At 39.3% G+C, this 17,399-nt stretch overlaps 1 protein-coding gene across 1 annotated transcript; it reads right to left on the bottom strand.

Moving 5' to 3' along the window:
* Positions 1-145: 145 nt before the first annotated feature.
* cfdp1 (craniofacial development protein 1) lies at positions 146-16,604 on the bottom strand. Its single transcript, XM_037107972.1, has 7 exons — positions 16,246-16,604; positions 13,657-13,780; positions 12,208-12,445; positions 10,621-10,730; positions 9,235-9,366; positions 2,786-2,944; positions 146-956 (listed from the first exon to the last, which is right to left on the bottom strand). Exons 1-7 carry the CDS (start codon positions 16,313-16,315, stop codon positions 866-868), a joined length of 924 nt encoding a protein of 307 aa, XP_036963867.1. The 5' UTR covers positions 16,316-16,604; the 3' UTR covers positions 146-865.
* Between the last annotated feature and the right edge of the window lie 795 nt (positions 16,605-17,399).

Raw genomic sequence — 17,399 nt, 5'->3', positions numbered from 1 at the left:
GTTCTCCATGCAAAAAAATGTCACCTGTGACTGTTTTATACTACTCCTATATATCATATCATAGGGCTCATCAAAAGGCAACAGAAAGGGTACTGTTCCAATGGGTCGTAGGGAGGGAAGGTCACAGAACTTCATCACAAACAAATCATTATTTATTTAACATTTATTTGTACTTAAATACAATACTGTACCTAATTACCCACCACTACTGTCGACCAATGAGAGCACCAGCACAAGCCTGCCATCCCCCCTCTACATCCTCTAGTATCAGAGAGGGTGCGGAAGTGGGGGGTGTTGTTTAGTTGAGTACATCAGTATAGTCTGAGTGACTCACTGATCGTTCGTTCATCTGACTTAAGTTTTTGAATACATCAAAGTATCTCAGCCCAGCCATGGCTCTGACATTACTGTGCTCTGTATAGATAAATCAAAACAGTTCAAATTTGTAATTAGGTGTAACATTAATGACACTGTATCACCTGATGGGAGGAATGTGCTAAATGTAGGTAAACAAGGTTATATTAATGATCCTGAAAAAACGGAATAGCCTTGTAAAATGCAACCTCACAAAGCTCCATCGAGACCTGCACTTCTAGATTACTGAACAGTTTTTATTCAAAGGCAATCAAAGAACTGAACAAAAAAACTCAAAAAAACTTAGGAAGGACTGTGTTCGACAGCAGCTCTGTCCAACTCATCAGTACTTTATTTAGCTATTTATTTCAAAAACCTGACAGGCTCAAGTTACAGCACTAGTCTGAACTCACTTTCCCAGGGAATAACTCATTAGAGAGAGACAGCAAGATATAGGAAGTCTAAAGATCTGTTTGTTTGTGTGTGTGCGCATATGTGCCATCAGTGTATGTCATTGTTTCATGTTGCTCAGCCGCACTTCTTTTTCTAACTCAAACTGCCGATGGTCAACGCGCTCCAAGAAGTTCTTCCGCTCCACATACCTAAACACAGAGAGAGACAGAGAGAGAGAGAGAGATCACAACATTAAATATCTAGTCAAGTGGGGCAAATTCACACCAGAAATTCATGACAAGACAAGTTCAGACCAGCATCTATTTGCAAGAATGTGGTCTGCAACATTTATAATGCATACCGGTTTACACCAATATAAAATTTTGCCATAAAATGTGTCGTTTCGTGGCAGAATTACTGTTCTTTCAGTGGTTCTGTCAGCTTTGTGTAGTGCAGCTTCATGCTACCTTCACAGGACAGGACATCGATCAAATTTCAACAACACAGGCTTTATCATGTCAACCCTTCCTTGGTATTCACCGTGGAGAGGAAGAAAGACTTTCTTCCTCTTGAAAGCTGATACACTGAATGGCATGTTATTGCCATGGTTATACATTGGAACAAAGTGGAATATTCCACTGTCAAACTTCCCATGTAAGCAACTTAGCATCTAGCTTTCAGAATAACACAGTAACTCTATGACTTAGGGTTGCAAGAGTTCATAATAACACCAAAATGAGTGGGTCTACAAGGGTTTCTTAAACACGGGTCAGCATACAAAAAATCAACCACTGACTCCATTTCTTCTTCCTGCAGACAAGGTAGCCCGTCTGTGATTTTTATTTATGGCATTCAAGTTTCACTTTATGAATGTGCTAGAAACAGTTGTAACAGAAAATAAAATAACAATACACCTATTGTGAAAGAAGCGACTGGAGGTTTTCCAGCTTTGTCTGCATTTTAGGCCTTTTCATTGCCAAACTAATGATATTTCCATTTAGGGCATTTAGCAGACTCTCCTGTCCAAAACAACTTACGGTAATTCATACATACATACATTCACACACTGATAGTGGTGGCTGCCACGGAAGGCTCCAATCAGCACATCAGGATCAGTCTGGGGTTCAGTGTCTTGCCCAATGACATTTCAACATGCAGACCAGGGGAATCAAACCAGCGACATTCAGATAACAAGACACTGGCTCTACCCCTGAGCCACAGCTGCCCATGTGAAGTTAGGTTTTTTTTAAAACCCTCAAGAAAGGTTCCCTAAAGTTAATTCTATAACAACTTTTAGAGAACCTTTAGGGGAAGTTCCCTGAGGGTTTTCTAAAGATTTTTTTGTGTAACCTTTAGAGAAACTTTAGGGAATATTCCCTAAAAGTTCGCTGAAAGTTACCTTGTATCACCTTCAGAGGCCATACCCTGAGGGCTGTCTAAAGGTTACTGCTAAAACCCCTTACAGAACCTTTAATAAGGGAACATTCCCTTAAGATTAGTTTCATGGAGCAAATATTTTATTAGAGATTGGATTGATGTGTTTTACATAACATGGTTATATTCTTTGTTTGGTGTACCTGTGCCAAGTACATTTCAGACATTTATTTATATTGCATCTATTTGTAGTTAGGCTTTTGTCCACATCAATCTAAAACTGTTTAAATATAATACCATGTTATAATTTTGTTCCATTATATACCTGCACAAGGATATTTTACAATGTATTTGTCATGCTGATATCTATATGATTGTATGTTTTTTTTTTTTTTTTTTTAATGTTCTCCTGTTTGGTTAGATATTTGTCATTAAACCTCCCATCACCATTTTTATTATCATTTTATTTTATTTGTAATAGAAGCAATGCTCTAAATACATAATCACTGGATGCAGCCATTCATTTTGCCATGTCAGTCACTGGTGTGATCAGACATGCATTCCCTTCCCTTCTTTGCTTCATGGAGAAGGCATCACAGATCTCTAGTGACATTTGGCCTAAATCTGAATATAACTGATGCAATAGTCAGAGACAGTCTCCTACCCCTCTCTGCCTCTGTTGTGGATGGCAAGCTCCTCAGTGATGCCCTCCTCTGATTTAAAAGCATCCCAGTCCATCTTAGACTTTTCTAGCGTGCTCATCTTCTGTTTCTTTCCCCCAATACGACTCAGGATGCTCATCATGCTGGCAGGGCGTTTTGCACTGCAAAAACAAGAAAGGAGAACCTTAGGTTATGACAAGCATGGAGTTACACATTGTTTAAAACAGACATGGATTTCAGTGTCAGTTTTTTCTAGACCAAACTTTGTCATGAAGCCTTGTAAGACTTTAGGGCAGAATTCTTTATAACAATGTCTGAAATCACAGTGTTACACTCTGAGCTAGTATTTGTTTTGTTGGTGTAACTCAAACAGTTTCTCATCAGTGGTGGCAGATGTGTTATGTTTGATAAACCCAGACCTGGCTACATCAGACACCGCCAACTGTAACAAATTAAAGGACCCCTGTATAAAAAATCAGTGCATGTGTGACATCATGGATGGTCACAGCCAGTCCATATACTTGTACGTGCACATGTATGGTACTTAAAGCTAGGGTCTGTAATGTTGTTCAGAAACACATTTTGCTATACTGGGTGAAATGGTCCTGCGTGCGGCGTTTGAGTGGTGGAGACAACTTAGGCATGTGAAGGGCCTAAAAAGTGATGCAGAGGTTGCTCTCTTTCTGTTGGACAGGTAATAATTTGTTTTGTTTCAGAGGGATTTGTTATTTTCATGAAATATCTAAGGTTTGCCAACTTGGCTACGTTTGTAGCTCGTATTAGCCCAATGCTAATGTTAGCTTCTTTGTGTGTTGTTTTTAGCCATGAGAATAGCTAATGAGTCGGCCCAGTTTCCACTGGATACGGTCCGCTGCGTTGCGGCTCCGATCCGGTTTTGCTCCGCCTTCCGGCAGTCCCCACCAACTGCAGTTTGAGTCCACCACGGAGCAGTACGGTAGACAGCTGGCCTCACGACATGTGCTGGTGTCAACACGGAGTGTTTTATTTTGAAAAGTAACCAGATGTTGTTTGCTATTTCTGCACTTTACTTCCTGCCCGCTCTGTGCTAAATTCAGCTGAACTGCTGCGTCGAGCTTTGGCATCTCCTTCTCCCTGCTGAGTCCCACTGCCAGATGCACATTCAAGTTTGCGGGGGCTTTGGATGGAGCACTGACGGGGGGGGGGGGGGGGGGGGGGGGGGGGGGGGGACTTAGAGGAGGGGCCACTTTCATATCTTGCTAGCTCCCTCACTAGCTGTCCAGGATTGTAGACCCTAGCTTTAATCGGTCCAGTCCTTGGTGAGAGTCTTTTGAATTTTCAGCTTGGTCCTTACATGATCTTCACAATTGTCATGAAGGTCAACAGGACCTCATGCAAGAAAAAGCCCTGTTGCAAAGTAGTTGCAGGTTTGGACAATAACTGCTGACCATTAGAGGGGAATGCTGGTATTCTAAGACCTGGGCCCTGTGTGATTCATGCTTGGGCCCTATATGATTCATACTTGCCTCAGCTGGCAGCCAGATAATGGCTGCAACGGCTACAACATAATCCTTTGGGGCAACTGTGTCACTGTCACGGAAACTTCTTGTTTTGACAGGCTGAGGAAATGTCTGACAATATTACAGAAACAATTCCTACAGAAATAAACCTTTGTTAAACAATAAGAACTGTTTTGTAACAATAAACACAAGTCTTGCTCAAGAAGAACTCTCACTCTTAATCTCACGAGATGTGAGCTTTGCAGTTGTTGTCTCATCTGCATTGTCATGACTTAGGAAAGAGGTATTCAAGTAAAATTCAAAATTCAAGAGGTCCAGTTAGAGAATATAGTGAAGGTCCAGCACCTCATAATATCTGACCTTCATCACGATTCAGTGCCATATACAATGGTCTATATTGAAGTAGCCTAGTAGCTGTGTCAACATCTATATGTGGTCAACAACTGATAACTATAATTCTATATTTTTTTCTAGATTTTATTTACATTTCAGCAATATTGTCAGTTTCCACATTGAACTGAAATAAGTACTTCTATGTTCTTTTCTAAATGTAAAATAAGAGTTGCTTTTTAAAATAAAATAAGCTATGTAACAGAGAGCTTTTGAACAATATGCCGCTAAAGTGCTTAATTTTAGAAAAAAACACTGTTTACCTTGTATTTTCCCAATTTTTCAGTTAACTTAAACCATCTTAACATTCTCAACCAACTGTATAAAAACAATACCAACACCTTTTAACAACTAAGTCTTTCTTTCCCTCTAATGCCTCACTCCCCCACTTTCTGTTGTCCAGTGAGAGAAGTGAGCTTCACCTTATATTTAGAATGATATTTTGTTTAAATAATGTTCACAGTGGAGAAAGTTGCCTTTATTTTTGGTGCCCTTAATTCATATTTGAGCTGGTATGTTTTCTAAAAAGACTTGTGCTTCGTCTCAAAGGGGTGCTACAAAATGCTGCATTTAATAATTGCCACAGTATCAGGACATATGAGACGTACTGGTTTTAAACTGCCTGTGGGAAAATCCAACATGTTAGAGACTGTTAAAAGCTGTTTTCATTGTCCACTTTTCTCTTTTTAAAGCATGACGTGTGAAATACCTCTCTGACTCGCATTTCCTCCGACAGATGTCTATGTGTGTATTTTTCATCACTGTTGTCCCACTTGTCTGGACGCACTGATTAGACTGGCCATGTTGTGTCATGTGAGATAATTTACAGTACATGTAATTGGTCAGTGGGTTTCCGTGGGCCGCAAAACCAGTACTGAAAAGGCTTGAAAAGTGGCACCAGTTAATATGTAATAATTCTCAAAAATTTACGGCTTTACTGGGTCCAGACAGGACGACATATGGTTCCTCTGACTTAGGACATACATTCTTGTGGGCAGTTCCTATATAAAATAACAACCTCAGCCTCTGAGTGGCAAAATCAAGCAATTTCAGTGGACAAAGCTTTGACACTCGGAGTTGCAACAAAGGATTACACTGCAGCTGTGTTGAAGCTGGGATGATACACTAGATTGATTCCCAAACTTTTAGAGAGTATGAATCATTTGAGCAACAAAATATGTATACTTAGGGCAAAAGTTAAGCAGGGTTAAAAAAAAAATAAAAATACAGAATTCCACTTTAAACTCAACTATCAAAGTATCAAAAATGGTATGGAATATAGGTATTTTTCAAGGTATAGTGTATAACATACATAAGAATTCCAGTGTCGTACAGTACAACACCACATTATGTTACAGAAACTACCGGATCACAGGCTAGTCCAGATCAGACTAAATTACTTGGACTTGAATCTTTTACCCCAGTATGTTTTCTTCCTCCACAATTTTCCATCTCACCTGAAAATAGGGTTGCTAAAACTGTCCATCTCTCACTTCATCAACATTATTGTGTAAACATGAGTTTTTAAGTTCTTTAGTGAAGTGATTTTTACAGTAGGAATACATTCTCTTTAAAGACAAAGCTATTCATTGCTTTGTGAGAGCATCGTGATGTCATAGGGTGATGCTACAGGAGACAACAGCAGACTGAGCTTTTCATTTACTGCTGCACGACTGGACACAGATGTTGTTAATTACTGTAAACCATTTAAACCCCAGTCATTTTGGTTTTACAAAAATGACATACACTCATGAGAACCTCATAATAATGTACTTAGATTACAGTGTGTTATGTTTGGTTTGCTCATACAAGGATGCTCAACCAAGGGACCACAAAATGCTTGCTCTTCCTGAATTCCAATGAGTCCACTAGATTTAAGTATAAAGTCAAAACTGTTTCCATCCCCCATCTTTTCATATGCACTTAATCATGTTTTGTACAGGATATTTTAAGTGCTTGCAGGATCTGCCCTATACAGTCAGCTGTTGGAGTGCTCCTGCTTTGTGTGTGTGTGTGTGTGTGTGTGTGTGTGAATGTCCTCGCCAGCGTCATTGTGCAGGATACGGCTGCCTTCTATTCCACGAACAGGCAGATAACATTAATGCATTAGAATTTCTTGTAACCATCAAGTAGTCACTGTAGCTTTTGTTTTGCTGTCAAGTTAAGTTAGTGTTGGAAACTCAACACTAACTTAACACATTGCTGCTAACGAATAACATTTTTTAAATTACTACGTAACAAGAGTAGTTTAGATTTTGTAAGAGGGGATCTCTTGTCAATACCACAGGGAGAAAGAGGATTTACAGCCGCTTATTACTACTCAAGATAAGGGTGTCATTAGTTGAAGGCCTTCAAGTGGTCAGCCATTTTGCCATTGAAATGAAAATCTCTGCTGTGCTAGGCTGACATACTGAGTTACCACAACTTTTCACAGTTTGGACCGACTCTGCTGTGACGAGTGCTGGAAGATGCCATACTGCTGCGTGAACAGGGACTTTTAATTTAGTGATTATTTCAAAATTAGTGTGCGACTTCCCTTGCTGCCACCTGCTTCCATTTTGCCACCTTGCTGTGTGTGTGCGTGTGTGTGTGTGTGTGCGTGTGTGTTTTAAGTCTCTGTCTAACTCAGCATTTGTGTAATGTATAACTATTGTATGTTAATCCTTTGTCTTCATTGTGATAATTCTGTTTTCTAGTCTAACATTTTAACATTCTACATTGTTAAATTGTCAGTACATCTGTCCCCGTAAATTTACTTTTGGTTTTATTAAGAAATCTTTTATGGTAAGATATGTTCTTAATTTTGGTGATTTTATTATCCATATTTGTTGCATGTCTTCCTGATCTCTAAATTACAATTTCATTAGACTTTTGACCCAATTGAGAAGCAGCCCAGCATTGACAACGGGCATACATTTGACTAAGTGCTGTCCCATGTGTACATCGCCATTCAACTAATTTCTTTTATGAATAACTTTTATGGCCTGACTTTTTAAGCTCTATCAGTGTGTGTGTGTGTGTGTGTGTGTGCATGCATGTTCCTGCATGGTTCATTTCATTGGGGAGTGGTGCTGATGGCTCTTTCCTGTTGTGCTGGGTGTCCCTTCTTCTTGTGCTGACATTGACGTAGACAGACACACATGCACACACACACACAGGACTGAGATAAATAGGAAATAGCTTGTGGACATACTGTACTTCCCGTCTGTTGGGAAACAGGAACTCATCTTCCATCAGGTCTTGGAAAGGAGATGTGCACTCATACCCATATATCAACATGGCAACAAAAGGTATTTAAAGAGGAAGTGAGGGGTGAGCAAAATAGAAATTAAATTGCACTGATGTCTAACCTGAAGTATAAAATGAATTCCCCCACACAGACACAGTTTGCCTGCAGCATTCACAACCAACAATGTTATTGTTTTAAATGATTCTCTTGTCACTGAGCAGAAAAGAATTCTGCTTTGAGCTACTATTGGTCAGGGTGACAGACCTCCCTCTGACCAGATCCAGAAGTCTAGGCCTTTGCACATGCACTCTCTCTACTCCTTCAACTTCTTATCCTCAAGGGCTCCTCCCCCCCATCTCTCCCCCACGGGGCTGCCTGCCCTCAACATCTCTTTTCTGGGCCTAACAGCTGCTGAGAGCAGCACATGCAGCTGTGACACAAAGCTTGCCCACTAACTTCAGGGAAGGAAAGCATCGAACTGTCTCCTCCTCTGCCGACTTTCATCAGTCCTTGCACAGCAAGTACAGCATTGTTCAACATCGGAATCTCAACCTTGATCTTTGTGTTGAATAAAACACTTTTGAACCTTCTTCTTGTCTATTCTATATTGTGCAAGAGTGATTGTTGCTGACCTCTACACTGTCAAGAACGCCAAAATCCTTCAACCATTCCACCTGTTACGGTAAATTTGGTTGTAGTTATTAAGTTGATTATTAATCAGAGTTACAAACAGTTTAGTATCTGTTTATGAGACTGAATTATTGAGTTGGCTATCTTTTCAGATCTTATTAGTTAATAATTATTATAAATAATAAGATCAAGTTCCTGCCAGTATTCCAGATCAAGTTCAGATTTAACCCAAAAAAGAGAGTTTGGGGTTAAATTTGGCTATAAATAATAATAAGTATAATAAGTATAATTATCCATGATAATCATTCATCATTATTGATAGCCAAATTTAACCCCAAACTCCCTTTCGATGCTGCATGAGCACAACATAATTGTGCCTCATGTGATGTAGTACACAATAGATTTTACAGAGTTTCTAAAACCTTTCCTATCATATCTTGCAACACTATCAAATGGCAATATAATCAATGGTAATGTTAGCTAGGAAGTGGTTGAATGCCAAAGTTAGCAACAACAGCAGCTAAAGGGTATCAAATATGAGGTGGTACCTTAAATTGGGGCCCTAATGTCCAATCTGTTGTCTTAACAGTTGCTGAATTAGCTCTCTAAAGTATCCATATAACCGAGATGGGGAAGCATTATAATCTTAATTAGTAAATGTTGGTGTAGGGGTTGAATGTTATGTGTAATGGTGTGTGTGTACCTGGGGCCAGGAAGAGGCGATTGGCTGGTTGACAAGCTCTCTTCTTTGTCTTCATTGTCCTCCTGTTTGGTGTTCTGGCTCTTAAGATAAGTCTTGGCTTCTTTGGAGTCTGCTGATACCACTTTATTAACCCTGATATTGAGACAGACAGACATTTAAATATTTGTTTATCGATCTCTATAATAGCCAATCAGATACAAAACACACAAGAAGCACTGCTAGAATGCCAAAGCACAATGCTGCTCAGCATGCTGTTGCTTAGTAAATGACAAACTAAGGTGAGTACTGGAGCGCACCTTCTCATGCTGTTACACTCCACAAGCATCTAGCTAGCGCTCCTCCTCCTGTCGGTTGTGATTAAGGGATAGATGGACCGGTACCGCAGAACACTTGAGAATCTTCAAATGCTGAGTAACCATCCCATAATAAAACAGGATGTAGTTTAGCCTCTCAAACAGACAGTAAGAGACACACATCTGTCCGTGTCTCAGTGTGGGTTTAGGCAGGGAGGCTATATAAGGAACAACCGCTGCATCCCCTGGGAACATCAGTGCTGCAGACTACAAACCACTGGCATCAATCAAGGCACACTGAAAGGCTTTCCCAGTTATGTATGCTAATTATATGCAGCCATAATTACTCAAAGCACACAGCTCTGTAGATGATGAGAAGGAGTAATTTGAAAGGACAAGTCTCATCTTGCACAGTTAAAAAAAACCCTGTTCCAAGGACAACTAACAAATAAAGACACAAGTGCAACTGCAGGCGCAGGTGAGGGACGTCTGGATACCAGTTGAAATATTAGATAATAAAAAGTTCAGACAAAGTACACATTAGAGTGGCTGCATTTATTTGTGGGATGGGTTACAACTATCATCCACATACTAATCTGGCTTCTGTAGTTAGAGAGTACACAGCTTAAGGCATAATCAACTGCCCACTCAGATGTAAACATTTAGGATTGAGCATTGGTAGGTCCACATAACTTGAATTTTTTCTGGCTGCTGGGGTGTGCCGTCTGTGTGAAATACAGCATGTCCATCTAACACAGTAATGACTATACCGTTTCAAAGGGAACCACTCGGCTGTTTGTGTAGGTCTGATTAAGGAAATGAGCTGTGATAATTAATCTAGATATGATGGTGAACTCAGTCTGTCACAGGGCCTTGCTAAACTACTCACACTGTGAGTTACAGTTATCACACTGTGTTTTAGAGCTCATCCAGACTGCATCTGAGTGTGTGTAGCACCACCTATTGGTCAATCTGGTTTCATAATTTACTTGAGAACATGAAAATAAGCATCATTTACACACTTTGTTGGCTTAAAAAAAACATATTCTTGTACAAATTTTCTTCTTAATTTGAGGATGATTCGGAGGCATACCTAACCTCTTCTCCAGCGAAGTCAAACACTTTAGTGATGGTAACTTTAGGAGGTTCTGAAGCTTCTGTTGCTGTGCTCAAAGGAGCAACCTTCAAAACTGAGGAATCACCCTAAGGAAAAAACAAAAACAAAAATCAGGGGAGAGGGAGAGACAGGAATGACACATACAGAAAATAATGTGGGTTTAATAATTAATGCTTTGTTGATTCAGGCTATAATGCTAATCTATTTGATCTGTATGCTGTATCCAGATCAAGGCAAGGGCCAGCCTAACTTTGTATGTTTGGGTTTTACTCTCTACATATGGTATCCTCCTGTGACTTATCAGAGGCCTACAATATCCACCAAACACAGGATATGTCTCACTTATCTGGCATCACTAACTCTAACAACCACAGTCATGCTATGCATTCACTCAACTGTGGTTATCAACTCAATATGTCAACTCAATTTTCCACATCTACCCATGAGAGCATTAACATAACATGCTTGCAGCATCTGACCAATCACAAACATGGACAGCTTATCTGGCAGCAGTGTTAAACAACTCATCCAGGCTAAAAGCAACAAAGCTGCAGGAGGCACAGCTTGCAAAAGAAAATCACTGATTAAATGTGCAAGTTAACAGACCTCTAATTTCACTGCCCCATCATTAGGTCACAAGTAGATCTGACAAATTACATTTGGGTTTTGCAACTTGTGTTGTTTATATACATTGACTGTATTTACATAGCACTCTTCTAGTCTAGGGAACACTCAAAGCACTTTACAACATACGCCAGCTTTCAGTTCACTATCTTGTCCAAGGATATTTCAAGATGAAGACTGCAGAGGACAGAATCAAACCACAATGACCCTCCGATTGATGGGCAACCGCTCTATCTAAAAAGTGTTCTTAGAATAATAATAATAATAATAATAATAATAATAATAATAATAATAATAATGCATTTAATTGATATAGCGCCTTTCAGGGTACCCAAGGACATTTAACAATGTGGAACAAACAAAAAAAGGATAAATGGATAAATAAAAAAAATACATAAAAGATAAAGAAATAGAAAAGTTGATTGATTTGATGGGGCTGGATCTAGAGCTGATAGGCCTTATTAAAAAGATGGGTTTTTAGGTCTCTTTTGAAGGTCTCTGGAGAGGTCAGTTTGCAGATTCAGCTGGGAGAGTGTATCAGAGAGTGAGGGCTGCCACACAGTAGGCTCTGTCACCGTTCTGTTCTTACGGCATGATAGGCAGTTTCAGCCTTATTCTTTTAGCTGCAACCTCTGTGGTGTCAAACAGACTTGGGAGAAAATCAAAAATACATATAAAACATTATTCAAAGTGGTACTTTTATATCTTGTAAGTTAACAAGTACAAGGCTTTAGTTCTTCAGTCAATCTCTGCTGTGAATGATATAAACTAACAAAGCAAATTATAGCTGTGAAAACCCCAAATCCTGATTCATAGTACAGGTCTCAGGACTATGGCCTGAAAGCAATAAAGTTTGGATAGAATTTGGTACCATCAAAGTGTTTACATTTGAAGCATATTACTGCTTTAATCATATATTTGGCTAAAGAACATATCTACCTTCTGTGTGGTACTCTGGACTTTGGACTGTGAGGACACTGTGCATTCTTTGGGTCGGGTTCCGACGTCGGACAGGAAACTTGCCCAGAGGTCATCTGATTTTTTCTTCTGTCTTGCATCATCCTCCAGCCCTTCCTCAGTGGGTTTCTCCACCTCTTCCTGTGACAGCTTTGGCTCCTCTGATACGCCTCCATCCTTCTCTTCCTTTTCTACTTTCAGTACTCCTTTCTTCCTTTTCCTGTAGGTATTTTCAAGAACACCAGTGAAAATACTTCATCATAATCATTAGCACCATTAACTGTAATTAATAAAAACCTTAGATTTCCCCTTGGGTTTTTTGATTAATAATACAAAGTGCACTAAATGTGAAAGTTGATAATAAAGATCAACACTAAATAGTTAAGATAAATAGTAGAAATGCTGACCCCATATGAGCCTAAAACTTAATTCCTCTGGTTGGTCGTTCAGAAGTCAAGCCTTGATACAAAAGGTTACGGCATTTATACCATCAGGTTCCCCCAACTTTTGAAGGAGTGAGGGAGCGAGCGTGCGGACAGTGAATGAATGGGAGAGGAAGGAGAAGTGAAAGGAGTAGCAGTAGTAGCGAGGGCAATAAAGTGTACAATATAGACTGCAGTTTGGCTGTGAATAAAGGCGACGGCTCCTGCAGATACAGCAAAGCTCCCTGGTATTACTTCCTGACCAGCTGAACATGTGGAAGTGATTCACCCCGAAGGTAAACACAAACTTCGGCCCTGGAGGAAATCATCTCCCCTGTGCTTCCCGACCACAGTCTGGGAGCCGAACAGGAATGGTGTAACACCATGCTATCGTTTGACTGGCTGTAGCTAATAGCTGCTGGCTTAGCTAGTAGCTAAGTTAGAGGAGGTTGACTCGCAGCACTTCAACACGTGTGTCTTTTATTCCTCTTGGCAAGCCCACTGGACGTGACATGGGGGCGTGGAAGCATCAGCAATTCTATTCTTTAATTCTAAGTTCGAGATTGTGACTTAATTTTGGTTGATCTCAATTTAAAATCAAAATTGTGACAACCTTAATAATAATAATAATAATAAAGTTATATAATAATTTTGTTGTTATTTTATTATGTTGTTATTGTTGTTATTATTATTATTATGTTCAAACAGTACTTGAAAATATCAACATTTAGAAATCTTCAGAAATCATCTGAAAATCCATGTGACAAGTAAACTCCAAGGTTGGAGTAGTTGGACCAGTAACTGGTCAAAATTCTGAATTTCCAGTGCCAAAAAGAAAAAAAAAAACTATATATACACATAACTTTATAGTGGTTACAAACATTAAGATGCTAAACTCCTCAGTCCCATGAAGGCAGAACGCTAAGGAGCACATTTTGCTTCATTTTCTCTGTCCTGGAAAACTGATCTCTATGACCACGATGGTATGATGTTTTTCAATCCCTCTCACCTCATACGAATGTCTGTTTTCTTCTTCTTCTTGCTGACAAAATCAGGATGTGGAACATCATCATCTCTGTGTAGAGGGTCTTCCTTTTCACACTCATTGATGTCATCCTCGCTGAGGTTATCATCTTCGGAGGACAGAACAGGAAGCACAAGGAATGGAAGATAGGAACGGGCATAGATTAATAATGGTGTTTACCAAATTTCAGCAAAACCATATTGCAGTTATACTATGATCCGATCATGTTATCAATCTACAAATTTCTATTGTCAAAATCAATGTTTCCAAATAACCTGTAATTTTAAGTTGAGTAAAACGGTTATTCAAGTTTCTGTTTCACACATAAAATGCTTGATTACATGTAATGAGATGTGGAATAAAGTTCATTCAATTTCAGCATCAATTTGCATATTCAAGATTTTGTGGACATTTATCATATCGCTATATACTACACACAAGACCAAAAAAAGTCACCAACTGGATTTAACTCAACAAATAGTTCAGAGCCTCCCATTAGATAATTGCTGCAATGATTAATGTGTTTCAGCTGGCAACAAGCTATTTAACCCTATCTGATGCAGGGAGTAGATTCTCATTTCTTAAACAACCATGTGGGAAGACATAACCTGTGGTCATGGTGAAGATGATACTAAAATTGGGTTAAGAACTGACCATGTATTACCATAAAAAAAAAAAAAGAAAGAGAGAGAGAGAGTGGTGAACCATCATCTTTGAGTAACAAATGTGGGTGGAAAACAATCTTGAATGACTGTGTTTAGTGATCACTTAAACATTTGGTGAAATAAAATTGTAAAAAATCAACAGTAGAACTCACAACCATGTTTATTAGTGAAAGTAAGAGCATTTTAACACACGATACAAAGAGAACTCATTGGATTGGGGCTAAAGAGCTGGGTAGCCTTAAGAAAACCACTGATCAGAGAGGCTTCAGCTTGTTAGGGAGCATGAAGATTGGACTCTGGAGTGATGGAAAAGGGTGATGCGGTCTGATGAGTCCTGATTTACCCTGTTAAAGAGTCGATCAGGGAGCAAGTGATTTCATTTTCCCACTTGGATTGGTCACCACAGTGTCCAGACCTTAACCCCATTAAGAGTCTTTGGGATGTGCTGGAGAAGACTTTCAACCGGCTCTCCCGTCATCAATACAAGAAAATTAATACGTCTCTGGATGGAAATAAATGTTGTGACATTGCATAAGCTTGTCAAAACAGCGTGTCTCTTATTTGGTCGGGCAGTATCCTATCCGTTCCTTCAGCATATTCTGGAGGTGGGCACCTCATCTTATCTCATCTCCTTGTTCTTTGGTTTGGAATCCATAGTAGCTTTCTTGAGTCACTCATGTGAGGGTGTTCATGATTAAAACATTTACCATGTACAGCTTATCCTGAGTTTCCAAAAAATGTTTTAAGGATATCCATGATTAAATCTTATTTCGTCCCATCCCTAAATCTGTAATTATGATGGGTTGGATATGAAATAAATTAAACAGCCACTCTTGGATGCTTTTACTAACACCACACACACTTTACCTTTATTAATGCAATATGTACATACAGTTACCACATTACTGCACAACCTTCTACATTACAGTTTATTCACGTTAACACCACAGTACAGTATCCCACAATATCGCATCTTATGATATTCCATTTCATACACATAATATTGTATTCCCATTTTTTAATAGGCCTACTTTATATTTCTGCGGTGTTAAATGTCTCATTTCCCATTTTCTAGCATGATGGTCATTTGTACATAATGTCTGTCATTGTGGGAGGGAGCCCAGGACAGTTCGTCAAATAAAAAACCTAGGTGACTAGTTGGTTCACCTGTACAATCTCATACAATCCAACACAACTGTTCCAGCATTTAGTTCTCATTTAAGATGTCTACATTTGTCTGTTTTTTGGCATGGCATTAGTGTCAATTACATATTTTAGCATTGAGAACCAGACTCTGTTATGAACAAACACACATTATGTATACATGTATGTTAACTGATCAAGGAGATGTTCACCTGATATTGCGGGGGACAGTTAGTGACTAATAATTACCGATGTGTAAAAAAGTCAAATATAATCAACGGCCACATAAACATCTTAAGTAACGTACAGCACAGCAGCGATGGTGTGGCAACACGTATTACAATTAGTTTCTTGATTAATCTAATTCGAGCTGAAATTAGCAGCATGTTTCATTTTGTTGTGGCAGGCGTCAAGTCATGATCATAATGTGTACATTTGCTAAAAAGCAAATCACTGATAAATCATCATTTTCTAAACGGAGTTTGGAACACAGTCCCGACGCAAGTACGGACGTTGAGTCAAAAGTTTACCATGGCTGAAATGATTAATATTTTACAGTACAGCTACTTTATGATGTTAAGTGCGTAGCATTCGTGACTCAGCTAACAGTAGTCATCTTACGGGATAAATTCATTAACTAACACTACAACACTTGGCTAATTAATAGATTACTCCCACTAAGACCTTTCAAGCGATATATTTCCGAACTACCTTGCTACATAAACTTGAACTACATTTAACACAGTAAAGTGTTTTCACTGCCCACCTGATGGAACGTAGTCAGCATCTTCATTCGACGAATATCCATCTGAATCGTAGTCAGAGTAGTTCATCATTTTAGAGGAAAGGCTTCAGAATGATATTAGTGGAGTAAATGAAAGACGACTAGAAGGCGCCAACACGCTTCCTACTGTTAGTATGTGTATTTACTGCTTCACAACTTTACAAACGTAACCCTGACAGGTTAATAAATGCCACTCCACTAACAAAGAAACAAATTCTTCCAAAACTGCTTTTCAAATTCTGCGGCAGCTAATTTCAGTGAGCGAGAAGTATGAAATTAGCTCCCACTACAGCGTTCCAGCAAACCAACAAAACATGTGACGTGTTTGTGTCGACAACGGCAAGCTCGAAGGCTCCAACTACTCGCATGCGCTTTTTATTGTGTGTGCCGAGTGGGCCACGACCAAATTAAGTTACCGCCACCTACAGGTCTGGAGTTTAGCGTATTTACCACATGAATGCACAAGCAAACATATTTTGCCCTTTTCTAAGTACTTTTCCTGAACCCAGATGGACAACTTCATGAGGTCAAGGACATGAGACAGGAGAATTAAACAGGATTTGGAAAAAAGTCCACTTTAGGTTGTGGGGGATCAGACATGGATTAACAACCTGAACCTATTGTTCAATAGGTTTGAGCAGACACCCAGCTCTCCTCCAGCCCAGTCATCTCTGTCAGATCACTGTCTCTATTGGAGAAGCCTGGAAGCACTGTGAGGATCATGTTCTTTGATTTCTCTGGTGCTTTCAGCACCATACACCCTGCACACAGGGTCAAGCTGGAGCTCACAGGGGTGGACCAACACCTCATGTCCTGGATCCTCGAAACGTGTCCGTTTGCGGGACAAATAAAAGAACTCTGAATCAAATTCTGATTCAGATTTTCCCCCAAAGTTTATTTAGAACAAACTGTACAATTCTTGTAGAGAAGGCCTGTAATTTGCATTCGATAAAAACCTGGAGGGACTGCCTAACATTAGGTGTGTCCAAACTGACAATTCAAATTTTAATCAATATTGCATAATTCTTTGTAAGAAAAAAGAAATCAAAATATTTGCAAAAGAGATCTTTTTACACCCTTGACACAAACTCAAGCCCTTGCACCCATACCAGACAGGGTTACACTTACATTTTCAT

The sequence above is a fragment of the Acanthopagrus latus genome, chromosome 8 (genome assembly GCF_904848185.1).
Source record: "Acanthopagrus latus isolate v.2019 chromosome 8, fAcaLat1.1, whole genome shotgun sequence".
NCBI lineage: Eukaryota > Metazoa > Chordata > Actinopteri > Spariformes > Sparidae > Acanthopagrus > Acanthopagrus latus.
The sequence above is the reverse complement of the archived record's forward strand: the minus strand, read 5'-3'. Positions and strand labels throughout refer to the sequence as shown.